This window comes from Nuphar pumila, chromosome 6, assembly GCF_984573655.1.
Source record: "Nuphar pumila chromosome 6, dmNupPumi1.hap1.1, whole genome shotgun sequence".
Classification (NCBI taxonomy): domain Eukaryota; kingdom Viridiplantae; phylum Streptophyta; class Magnoliopsida; order Nymphaeales; family Nymphaeaceae; genus Nuphar; species Nuphar pumila.
In genome coordinates, this window is record NC_143254.1 from 104,943,705 (window position 1) to 104,956,988 (window position 13,284).

Here is a 13,284-nt window from a genome sequence, read left to right on the forward strand (position 1 = left end):
TCGTCCCAAGCGACAGGCATGAGGTGATGCCGTGGTTCAGGAACCCGACGATCGCCAGGCACCACCCTGCCCATCGCCCCCCTGTCAAAAAAAAATGATGCAGAAAGGGTGACCCCCTACCAAAAAAAAAAAAAGAAGAGGCAGGGTCACCCCCTCCCCCCTGCAGGAAAAGCAGGGTGGGCGACCCCCTGCCTGAATAAAAAAATGAGGCAGGGGAGATACCCCCTGCCGAAAAAAACAAACGAGGCAGGGGGCGACCCCCTGCCTGAATGAAAAAATGAGGCAGGGGGGCGACCCCCTGCTGAAAAAAAAACGAGGCATGGAGTCGCCCCCCCCCCCTACCTGAAAAAAAAGTGGCGAGGGGGTGACCCCCTGCCGGAAAAGCATGGGGGCGACCCCCCGCCCGAATAAAACAACGAGGCAGGGGGGTCGCCCCCCTGTTGGAAAAAACAAAATGCGGCAGGGGGTCGCCCCCCTGTCAAAAAAAATAAAACGCGGCAGGGGGTCGCCCCCCCTGCAGGAAAAAACGAATGAGGCAGAGGGGGCGACCCCCTGCCGAAAAAAATAAAAGGGGCAGGCGCCCCCCTGCCGAAAAAAAGAGAGAGATTTACCCGGAAGACGGGGGGGGGGAGGCGGCGGGTCAGGCGGCGGAGGAGTGCGTCAGACGAGAGAGACGAAACATGAAAGAGAAAAAAGGACTCTGATTAGGGATTTACTGGAAAATTAGTGACGAATTTGGCGACGACCTAATTTCGTCGCAACTCCATCGTAAATTTACATGACCAGTTAACGACGAAAGATTTTCATCGCTAACGGCATCGCTACGTAGTGACGGAAAAACTTTCATCGCCAAATCCGTCGCTAACCGTCACGTGTATTGTGACAAAAACCTGCCGTCGCTAACTAGCGACAGAGGTAGCGACAAAAGTTTTTCCGTTGCTAGTTTCAAAAATATTACAAATCTTAGCGACGGATTAGTTTCTTTCGTTAATCCGCCGCAACGTTGCGACGAAAAAAATTTGCCGCAAATATCCGTCGCTAATTGAAAATTTTCTTGTAGTGAAAAAACAATGGTTAAAAACATATATATCACTTTTAAATTGTGATATTTATGTTTTTGACAAAAACATGATATTTTAAATATATTATAAGAAATTACCGTTTAAAACATTCAAGTAATTTCTCATGATATTATCGTGAGATTTTCATAAATATAGCAATACTTATCACTATGAACCCTATATATATAGGAAGTTGAAGTATTACTTGACACATGACATGGATTTTGAAACAAGGCAAAAATGATGTCTTTGTGCCGCGAGCCACGACCAATTCATATGACTTTGTATGAAATGCACTAAATTTAACTAGCTATGCATGAGCTACTAGTGCCTGGCCTTTGACTTTCATGCATCTCATCATTGGCCATCTATAGCCAAAAATGGAATAAAGGTAGGCTTCAAATAGGCTCGACTTCCCACTCATATATATATATATATATATATATATATATATATATATATATATATATATATATATATATATATATATATATATATATATATATATATATGAGAACTGAACATTTTAGGCCCCATTGTTGGTTTTGCCCTGTTCTGCTCCATAGGTTTTAAGTGATAGATCTGAGCCATTAGACGTGTTTAGCATGCTCTTTTTAGTAGAAATCAACTCTTGAATCATATTTTTTAAATTAAAGAACATATTTTTCTGGGCCAAAAAAATGGGTAACTTCATGACTATTGATTTTAGATCACCGAAAAACATATATTGTACTCGTCAGATTTCAGTGATCCAAAAGCTGGTTCTTACTAAACAAAACCTATAGATAAAATCTACCGTGTTAGATGAGAGAAAAAATAATTAAAACTATGATTTTTGAAGGGGCCTAACGAGACCTAATGAAAAAGAGGCCCTAAGGAACACATTTCTCTCTCTCTCTCTCTCTCTCTCTCTCTCTCTATATATATATATATATATATATATATATATATATATATATATATATATATATATATATATATATATATGCTCCCGAAGCAATTACTCCCACTTAATAGAAGCTTTGAATTTTTAAAATTTGAGTGCTTTTTTGGTTGGTCATATCCTATAGATATGATTTGCAATCATTATTTTGTGAAAAACAAGTTTTGGAACATGTGATTATGGCAAAATTGTAGGTTTTTTAAGATCTTCAAAAAACAACGGTTCACAATATACTAAAATTTTATGACTTAAAAAAACCTATTTTGATGTCTAAAAAACATGAATCCTATAAAATAATTGTTAAGTACATACCTAACGTCTGATTGAGAAGATGTAACCTACAACTATGATTGCTCTCGAAGGACTATATATATATATAGAGAGAGAAAGAAAGAACGAAAGTATACTTGTTACAGTGATGTACATACAATCAACTTTGCCAAATTGCTGAAACCCTTTTTTTAGTTTTTTTTCTCACATCTAACAAATACACACACAATATATATATATATATATATATATATATATATATATATATATATATATATATAGAGAGAGAGAGAGAGAGAGAGAGAGAGATTGTGAATGGTTTTTTAATTGGTATGTTGAATTTTGCGCAATTTGTGTGCCCTCAATCATTTCTGTGGTAATGTCAATTGCCTCTTGGCAAATTTCGAAGCAGTTAAAGGTTGCATCCATGGTCTATGGTCAAAAAGAGGTTTTTTGTCCTACACGCATGGTGTCAGCAAGAAAAAGTCAGCCAATTTTATTGGCTTGCTGCAATAAATAATGCCTCCCTAACAATTCTTCAATCTCTCTCTCTCTCTCAAAAGGGAAGACTCAGCGCATGGTGATCATACTTTTCAACTACGTGCATTAATTTTTTTTAACGCTTTATGCATGGTCAAAACTTATCTCCTCTCCGGTGCTACTTATCAGCGTCTGACCAAAATTTGTCTCACTTCAGGTATAGACCTCTAGATTGTAAGTTGGACCCCAATAGATGAGATTATTCATCTCATGGTAGAGGCTAACATGGTCTTGAATTTAAGCATTCCCTGGTCTAGCATGCTTGCCTAAATTAAGTTGTCACTTTCTAGAAGACTAGGTAACTTATTAGAACATAAACGAAGACTAGGCAATCCCTGGTCTTGAATTATCCACTTCTTAGCCAAGTTTGGATGGTAGCAGTGAATGATCCACTGCTCAAAATTTGATCATCAATAACATAAACGAAAAATGACTCTTTGACATGAAAGTCCCCTTCAAAAGTAGCTTTTCCTCTTTCATTAAAGCAAGTTATCAATTCAACCTAGTATTTAATCTACCACAGCCAGGACCAGGTTAGGGTCTTCCCACTCTGGGTCTGGAGGCAAGCCAAGGTACCAACCACTTTTTCTTTTATTAACTAGGCCCAGGTACAAAACCAAATGAAAATCTAACCCCAGCATTTCAAGTTTAAAGGTTTTAGGATTAATCCAATTTGGGCATGGTTGAATCTGTATGAGTACCTTGTTAGGGAGCTTGTGGGATATTGACCTGGTCCAGTTGGATCCTACCCTTGTAAAGGCTGAAGCAAAGGCCCCCCCCACTCATTGGGATTATGAAAATACACAACCAACAAAGCCTGAGCTACAAAATAACAAGACATGAAAAGTGACAATAAAGAAGACAAAGAATGTGTGTGGGAACAATGAGCAAGGGTTATGCAGCCATCTATGTTAGGTGGAAGCCGAGTGAAGACAATAAATGCCCCATTTAATCTGAAGTAGTCAAGGTGACCGACCACCCCTTCTTCTCTAACCCCTTCAACGTTCCATGCACTATATATACTCTCATCCCTGGAGGGGTCCTTCAAACAACGTCCTGTCTGCCCCTTCAGCTCTCCAAGTCATGGCTTCCTCTGCAACCTTGTTTGTTACCTTCTTCATGTGCTTAGCCATCTTCCTTGGGAGCTCCTCTGCTCAACTCTCTCCTAATTTCTATGACTCTTGTTGCCCTGGTGTGTTCGAGACAGTCCGAGCCCAGGTCAAGCTAGCTGTGGCTAAAGAACCTAGAATGGGCGCGTCGCTTCTTCGCCTGTTCTTCCATGACTGCTTTGTTAATGTAACATATCTATATCAACCAAGACTCCGTAAATTATTCTTTGTCTTAACCTTCCCATAAGATAGAAACTGATTGGTGCATGTTTGATACTCTAAATTTGTGTATTAGGGGTGTGATGGCTCAGTTTTGTTGGATGACACGGCTACGTTCACGGGGGAGAAGAATGCAGCTCCTAATAGGAAATCTGCTAGAGGATTTGAAGTGATCGATGCGATTAAGGCCGCGGTGGAGCAGGTCTGCCCAGGGGTTGTGTCATGTGCTGATGTCTTGGCCATTAGTGCTAGAGACTCTGTTGTTTCTGTAAGTGATGAGTTTTAATTGCGGTTAAGCTCAGTAATGCTTTCTCTTAGTACATGCTTGTTATGAAATTAACTTGAATATCTCTGTTTTGTGTTAGCTGGGTGGACCTAACTGGGATGTGAAGGTTGGAAGAAGGGATGCTAGGACAGCTAGCCAAGCTGCTGCTAACACTAGCATCCCTGCTCCCACATTTGACCTTAACCGTCTCATCTCTAGCTTCCAAGCTCAAGGGCTCTCTGCCAAGGACATGGTTGCTTTATCAGGTATGGATCCAAGTCAAAGTTATAGATATTGGGCTTGACTCAGCTTCGTGGTCATAAATTGGAGTATCTATCTTTAAAAACCCTATGCTTGGTATAGCAAAACTTGTGGCCCTTGGTTGGGGCTTAGGTGTAGCTCTGTTTTGTTTGATCCTCTCCAATCATTTGGGATTGAAGTGGACTCTCTCTCTCTCTCTCTCTCTCTCTCTCTCTCTCTCCAGCAATAACACCATTTTTGGAAGCAGGGTCTCACACTATCGGTCAAGCACGTTGCACCAACTTTAGAAGCCGCTTATACAATGAAACAAACATCGATGGTTTCTTTGCAAGGACAAGGCAGGCAGGCTGTCCCAGGACTGCAGGCTCTGGGGACAACAAATTGGCACCTCTTGACATACAGACCCCTACGTACTTCGACACAAACTACTTTACTAACCTCATCAGCAGAAGAGGCCTCCTCCATTCTGATCAGCAGCTCTTCAATGGTGGATCCACTGATTCCCTGGTCAGGACCTACAGCCAGAGTGCTAGCACCTTCAACGCCGACTTCGTTGAAGCGATGATCAAGATGGGAGACATCAAGCCTCTCAGTGGCTCCAATGGAGAGATCAGGAAGAATTGTAGGAGGGTCAACTAGTTAAGAAGTCTTGGTTGCATTTGTTGCAGTAATAGTTTCAACCATGGACCAAACAAGCTTCTCAACAAATATATCTTGTAGCGATTCATGGGTTCCCTTTGGAGGACCACCAATATTATCTTAATTGCATTGTTTCTTAATAAGGCAGTATTAGCCTTTTCTATGCTTCCAAATGTGTTTTATGATTATTATCACCAAACCTGTTGTATGGGTTTAATATCTTAAATGGAATCAAATGCAGTTATTTGCAATAATTTTCATTTTATTTCACATCATGACTTATTTTCTAGCGAGTTCAAGCTAAGTTTAAATAGCTCGGCTCATTGTGCATCCCTAGTGGTGGATACTATAGGCACCCCAAGGGGTAGCAATGACATTTCTCTTTTCTTATGCAGACCTTTTCAAAGCACATCAGAGATCGGGTAATTTGACAAAACAACAATTTTTTGTGTTTTGAAATCATCACCGTCCATCACTTCAATCACCACCATCCATTATAAAATGATGACATCATGACTTTTGGTGGGTTCCATTGCTCGTAGAATAAATGGTGGTGATTGAAGTGATGGACAGTGGTGATTTCAAACAAAAAAGTTTGTGTTTTGTCAAATCACCTTATGTGTCCTCTTTTTAAAGGGCCATGGTGCTCTCTCTATTGTGTGTCGCTTATTGAAAGGATACTTTCCTCCTGCTTCCTTTGGGTGAAAGACATACTTTTCATGCATGTATCTGAGGGCCGGCCGGCCTCTTTGAGTTTTGAGGCCACTGCCTAGGGCTTCCTTTTTGAAAGGGCCTTCAAATTTGAAAGAATCTAGTTAATAATGGTATTGCATATATAATACATGTACATCGTCTTTTAAGAGATCTGAAATAGTCTCATATCGAAGAGGGTGCGAGAGAGAGCCTCCTACGTTTTATAAAAGGTGCTCTCCTACTCATACATCAACTTAATTAACATGCCATTTTCAAGGGCGAATTGTAATCAATGCCACTGTTATACAACTTTTGATGTTTTACATGCATGACAGTCATGCAACATTCAATACTTGTTGTTTATGTTAAAAAAATGTTTAATATATTATTTAATGTTTATATTGCATTTTTTCATGTAATATTAAAAAATTTGGCAATATTTGAAAAAAAAAATTAGGGCCGAAACTTCTCGAACCACCACTGTGCACATGTTGGTCAGAATGTGACTGGGGCAGGTAAATGAATCCAAGGAACTGAACAGAGGGTATTCAGGCTAAGTTTATTATGTGTTCTGATTGACAACAGATCCGGTGTGAATCTACTCCATAAGTCTATGTTGCCAGTACTTGGCATCCTTGAATCTGAGCCCAGTTGAGCTTGAGCTCATGAAAAGCTCTAGCTTTACAAGCCAAGCACTAACTAGCACATTTACTATTGAAACTAATAAAGTTTGGACCTTAAACCTACTAATCTAAGCTGAAATTAGCTTATTTAAAAAAGTAATAATTGTTTCAAACTTGTAAGCAATAGAAATTGAACTCTGAACTTATTTCTTGCAAGCCAAACACTTTGACCATCTTCACTTGGTAGTTCATGTTTTAGTTTGCCGAGCCTATTTCATGAATTCAAACAAACTCTTTACTAGTTCAGCATGAGCAGCCCATACTGTTTCCCAGACTAAATGCGGCACCATGCCATAAGAGAAAAAAGTTTTTTTTTTCCAGTAATCATCCTTCTCTTATAAAGCAAACACAAAAAAAAAATCCTTCCCTTATGTCATTTTCCAAAATCTCCCTTCTTTTTTGCCAACCATAGCAAAACTGTCCTATGATGCATCTGTAAGAATGATTACGAAAAAAAAAACTTTAAATAAAAGCATACTTTGATTCATTTTAATTCATGCATGAACAACCAAACTATGATGCATGTCTAAGCAGTTATGCTAGGATTTTTGTTTTTTTAGATGGATGTCTACGTACGCCGAAAGCAGAATGGTTTTGGTAAACGCTGAAGTAGTACCACAAAGCAAAGTAGGGGTGTTAACTGGTCGAGTTTGGTTCGGACCCAGGTGAAACCAGATTTAGACCCGATTTTGGGGTATGGTATTGAGTCCGGACCCAAGTCTAATCGAGTTCATCATAAGAGAAACCATACTCGGACCCGATAAGAACTACATGAACCAGACCCAGATCATACTCGCTAAAACAATAATTTTTATTATTTTTACATTAAAAAATTGCAGGTCTATCTTAATCGAAACTCAGGCCCAGATCAGGTATAAAATTTTACAAACTATACCCGGATCCATGTATTAATCGGACCTTCGGGTCTGAACCCAGGTCTTCTTATTTATCAGCATACCCAGACCCTATAGGGTTTGGTCAGGGTCGGGTTTGGGTAAATCACCCCTACCACAAACAGAGGAGATAAACAATCGTGCTAGTTTTGACCGTGCATAAAGCCTCACAAAGAAAATATTGTTTGTTGAAAAGCATGACCAACATGTGCTGAAAAGGAAAGTCAAGGCTTTCTATCTTTGACCTCCTTTTTTTTTTTTTGTGTGTGTGTGTGTGTGTGAGGGAGAGAGAGAGAGAGAGAGAGAGAGAGAGAGAGAGAGAGATTAATAAAGGTATGAAGAGAATCAAACTTGGAGTAGTTAGAGTCCTAGAGAGGTATTGATGATTCCATCAAGCTGACCAACTTTCCTGGATTTTTCTTGTTGACAAATTAAAAGGGGGGCATAGACTACCTGTGTAGGATCAAGCTAGAGGATCATCCAACAACTTTTGTGCCTATTTCTATTTTTTGCTTGACCATAGACCATGGTTGTAACTCTTTAACAGCCACAAAATTAGTCAAGAGGGCACCGTTCGATGTTACACAGAAATTGAGTAGAACATCCAAAATAATACAAAAGTCAGCATATTCATCCACCTATTGAAAAGCAATCTCAATCATATGCAAATTCGTATGCTTCGCTTTTTCCTGTGGCTCTTACTAGTTAAGCATTGCCGGATTGATGCATGGTGTCCCTTCCCCTTGTTGACTCGCTTGCTGATTATCCAAGCAACACTCTTGTCCGAGAGATGTGTATTAATTTAATGGTGGGGAGTCGAGAATGATGGAAGCCTAACTCTATACATTTTTCTAATGGAAGGTAAATGATTGAGATGCATGGAAGTCATAGGCCAATCACCTACTTACTACAAATATAGCTCGTTAATTCAGTGCCTTTCATGCCGAAATTTAAAGGAATTCGTCGTGCCAGGCACAAAGATATCATCTTGTGCCGTTGGTCAAAACTCACGTATTCATGTGTTAGAATAATAATTCAACTTCCTATTAGGGTGTATCTGGTCTTGGCCTACGTTGATTGGTGCAATGAAAAGGATTGGTAGAAGAAGGATCGACTGCAAATGATTGGAAAGAGATAAATTGTAAGGAGAAAAGATTTTTTGGTTAGACGCATGGAATTAACTCAGCATTTTGTTCCAATATGGAAGAAATGCACCAATGACTTAGTTTTTTAAGCCTTCCGGCCATCATGCCTATCGTTACTGGCTGCTTGCTCGGATAATGATGGGTCACCAACAACTGCAAAGGGAATTTAATTTCGGGGATTGGATGATTTTTCATCTGTATTAGGTGCTAATGAACAAGAACAACACAAGCCAGGATAAATAAATACCCAGTTTTTTTCTCTCCAAAAATTTACATTTTTTAAGTGTGACGAACCTAGAGTAGTCTTGGGTCAAATCCAGATCTGATGCAGGTGCGATGCAAAGCAAACTGGACCTAGCAAGGTCCATTCAGACCTGTTTTAGATTTTGGATTCTTCGTTATTTGGATCTTTTGTATTTGGGTATTTCGTGTTTGGATATTGGATTTTTATCTGATCCATATTTTGAGGACAATTTTCATCGCTTTAGAATGATTTAGAATTAGAAAAAAACTCATCCATTTATAGATGATAAATCTTTGTAGTTAATCAGTTCATTGGAGTTTTCAGATATCAGTTACTTTCCCTTTATTTCATTTAATTTTAGGTTATTTCTTGCATTTTCTTGTTATTTTCAGCTTTTCTAGATAAAATTAGCGGTAATGTAATTAGGTAGTTTGTTTTCCTAAACCAGATTTTGGGTTTACATCAAGATCAAGCTCAGATATTAATGCAAACTGAACCCTCAATTCGTGAAGAAAAACTGGGTTACCAACAACTCCTATGAATTTACGCTACAAAAGCAGGAAATTGCAAGAAATTAATAGGAATGCAGGAAAACTGCAATAATAAAATTTATCTTTCTCTAAATTATGTATACTACATAGAGCTCTCAGTTTTTTATAAATGAGGTCTCCCAAATCTCAATCCAAGTAAACTATCTAATCTGATAAACTCTTAAAAAGTAAAACTCTTCTTAATTATCCTAATCAAATAAAATTAAATATCAGATCCAAGATAGATTACAAAATGATCTAAATACTACAAATGATTCAAATGATAAAAAGATCCAAAAACATCAAAGTGGATCCAAACAGATCCTCAGGGACTCGGGTCTTTTATTCCGCTCATGCATTAGATATGCAGAAACTGATGCAGGATTCAACCTTCTATTCCGATTTCATAAGCCTACTGGACCCCACTAGCTAGGAGAGTGTAGATACGTTTTCGTCTGTTAGATTTGAGTTTTTTTCTTTTTTCTTTTTTCCTACAATATGTTGAAATGAAGTTAAAAACAACAACAACCAAACTCGGTGGCTAAGTAGGATGGATTGATCCAAATGTGTGCCGACTGAGCTGCAGACTTGCAAAGAAAGGTTTGTGGTGTGCCTCATGTGAGTCTTGAAGAACATAGTTATGACCTGGACCCACTTAGGTGTCCTCAATAGTAGTCCAGTTAACTAGGTTAAGATCTATTTACATGCAAATACCAATTCTAAAAGATTGATCAGCATAGCCCCAAAGGTGGTTGGCATAGTGGGAGTGGGGCCGTGGCTGCTAGACGGGATGGTCAAGGTTCAATTGCCATGGGTGTGACCCATCTATGCAATCCAATGCCTTTCATAGGCCCCGGAGGTGGGGTTCCTAACCTCAAAGTTTTATGACACCGGCATGACGATCGTAGGTGTGGCAGACTAAGCCAGTGCAATCAGATCTTTGTGTTGAGTGTGGTTTCTTTGGGTTATAAAAAAAAAAGTTTTGATCATCATGAAAATGGAACTTGAAAGAAGAGTAGAATTGAGAATATGAGAGATTAATTTTTATTCTGTCTTATTAAAAAAAAGAAACAGGAGACGATACACATATAACGTTACAAAATTATCTTGAACATAAAAGAAAACATGTTAGACGGTTTTTCTTGATTATAGCCGATCATCTTCCTTTGATGTGAGTAACTGTATGCCCTTGATATCAACTGATCTTATTTCCTTGACTATAGTAACGAATATAACATAACCATATGCCCTTGATATCAGCTTATCTTATTTCCTTGACTATAGTAACCGAATATAACATAACCGTATGCCCTTGATATCTGATCTCATTTTCTTGACTATAGTAATCAAATACAACAAGATCAACTTATCTTCTTTCCTTGATCTTAGTCCTTGATGTTGGATGATCTCCATTTCCTTGATTATAGTAATCAAATTTAACTGGAATGGCAGGATAAAAATACACATGGTAAATGGTAAGTAACATTTCCTTCTTTTACTATCCCTCAAGTTGGAGTGTGAGGGTTGAGTATGCCCCACTTGATTTTGAGACGAGAAATGATCGTTTCCAAGCACTTTTTTGAAAAAATCTGCATATTGTGAATGTGTAGAAACAAATTGTGTTTGAATTAGTCTGTTGTAAAAAGATCTGTATATTTATAATGTATATACTTGAAACATTGAGAAAGGTGGTTTTCTGCCTTTCACAAGCTGCCTCTAGAGCAGTTTTGGAAAGGTCATACATCTAGAACTAATATGCATATGGCATTTAATGATCACGTTTTCAACAGTTTGAATGTTTTCTACTTTTAGGGTTAATAGTTCAAATCATTGTCTAGAGCTTGAATATTGTCTAGGATGAAGTTGAACCCAGATGGGACCAAGTCCATATCGATCTGAAGGGTGCTCTGATCCAGTCTAGATCTGGATTCGATCTGAATGCCTTGGGTTCCATCATTTTTCAAAATTGATGCACATCTCAAACCAATTAACTGGACCAATATTGAGGACACCAAGAACCAGGCCACTTAATGGGCCCACCTCCTAGTGAGGTAAAACTTTGAGTTGAGGATACTACCATCTAGTCTTACGTGCCCCAATCATGATAAAACAACCAGCAACCCCGTGCGCCAACAATATTCGATCCTAGGCCTTCAGCTTGACACAAGACTCTGCTTGTTCCCTTGCGACTTACATTGTACAATTGCGCTTAGAGTCTGTTTTGCTTTTGTTGAGTCTGATTTAAGCTGCTCGGTTCAGGTGAATCAATACCCCGAAGAGACAGCCTGTATACTTGAACTGTAATAGCCTGTAGGCCAAATTGTGAATTAAGTAAATGCATTTAGCTTTCTTTTGTTCACCCTCGTTGTGATTGTTTTTTGTGATTGCAATTTCTCTCCCTCAATTCTCTATTGCTCTCTTGCACTCTGATTACAAGCTTTCGCTATCGGCAAGCGAGCTAACAAGTAGGCTTGCGGCAGTGAGGAGGGACCGTCGCGCTGCGCTGGCCCATTGAAGAAAATAGGCCAGTGATAAGTGGTATCAGAGCCCGTTCTCGTGCTGAGGAAGGGACTCCAGAGTCGGTGTCGACAGACACGCCGACAGGCTGCGATTTATGAGCAAGACATCGTGGTGTCTTATCAAAACTTGCGCAACACCAAAGGCAAGGCAGTTGTCGAAGCTGAGGAGATGGGTTCACCTCAAGGCCAAAAAGAGTTGGTTGCAACTGTTAACAAGTTAGTGGAAGAGGTGACTTCGCATGAGGAAGCGATTTCATGCGCATGTGAATCATTCAATGGACTGAATGATGTGGTGGCGAGCCTGCAAGAGCAGGTAACCTTATTAATGGGTCAGGTCACTTCGTTGACGACTACAATGGCCGATTTGTAGACTGAAGTAGGGGAGCTTCAGTTGAAGAACCGTACGTTGCAGCGGACAGTGACCTTAAATGGCAAAAATGGTGAGAGACCATCAAGGATTGATGTGCCGAGACCCACAAAATTTAATGGTTCTCGTGACAGCAAGGCCATTGAGAACTTCTTGTTCTAAGTAGAAGATTACCTGGATATTCAGAATGTGACCCTTGAAAATATGAGGATTAAGGTTGCAGCGGCCTTACTTGATGGAGATGCTATCGCTTGGTGGAGGCAGAAGCGCAATGACATGGAGAGGGGTCAATGTGTGATGGACACCATTGATCACTTCAAAATGAAGTTGCGTAACTACTTCATGCCAAGAAATGCGCAGAGACATGCATATCGGATGGTTCGTGAGCTCAAACACTCTGGTTCGTTGCAAGACTATGTCAGAACATTTCAGAAGCTTATGTTGGAGATACCTAACATGCCAGAAGACGACATGCTCAACTGGTTCATTGTGGGACTTAAGCCATGGGCACAGTCTGAACTGGAAAGAAGCAACCCCCGTATTTTGGAAGATGCATATGTGGCGGCCGAGCACTTAGTTGACACTCAGCGTAAGCATTTCACCCCATCAACCAAAGTCGGGAAGAAGCCTGACCACGGAGGCAAGAAGGACGAGCAGCGCAATGATAAAGGTGAGGCATCAACACACTTTCAATCCGAAAAGAAACAAAACTTCACAAAGTATAACAACAACAACAAGGATGCAGTTGTGACATGCTGGTTCTGCGGCGATAGACATATCGCCAGGCAGTGCCCAAAGCGTCTCGTAAAGGACGACGAGCAAGCTAATGCTGCATAGGAAGAATGCAGCGATACTGAATGCAGTGACACTGAAGCGATGCAACAAAGGATGGGGGTCATGCGA

General features: G+C 39.7%; 1 protein-coding gene across 1 annotated transcript; it reads left to right on the top strand.

Annotated features, from left to right (window-relative positions):
* Positions 1-3,862: 3,862 nt before the first annotated feature.
* Positions 3,863-5,363, top strand: LOC149835528 (peroxidase P7-like). Its single transcript, XM_090010559.1, has 4 exons — positions 3,863-4,110; positions 4,219-4,410; positions 4,508-4,673; positions 4,916-5,363. The coding sequence occupies exons 1-4, from the start codon at positions 3,898-3,900 to the stop codon at positions 5,305-5,307; spliced, it is 963 nt and encodes a 320-aa protein (XP_089866685.1). The 5' UTR covers positions 3,863-3,897; the 3' UTR covers positions 5,308-5,363.
* Positions 5,364-13,284: the final 7,921 nt, after the last annotated feature.

Coding starts and splice junctions, on each gene's coding strand:
- LOC149835528 (XM_090010559.1), top strand. CDS start 3,898: ATGGCTTCCTCTGCAACCTTGTTTGTTACCTTCTTCATGTGCTTAGCC. Junction 4,111..4,218: donor TCCATGACTGCTTTGTTAAT/GTAACATATCTA, acceptor TTTGTGTATTAG/GGGTGTGATGGCTCAGTTTT. Junction 4,411..4,507: donor CTAGAGACTCTGTTGTTTCT/GTAAGTGATGAG, acceptor GTTTTGTGTTAG/CTGGGTGGACCTAACTGGGA.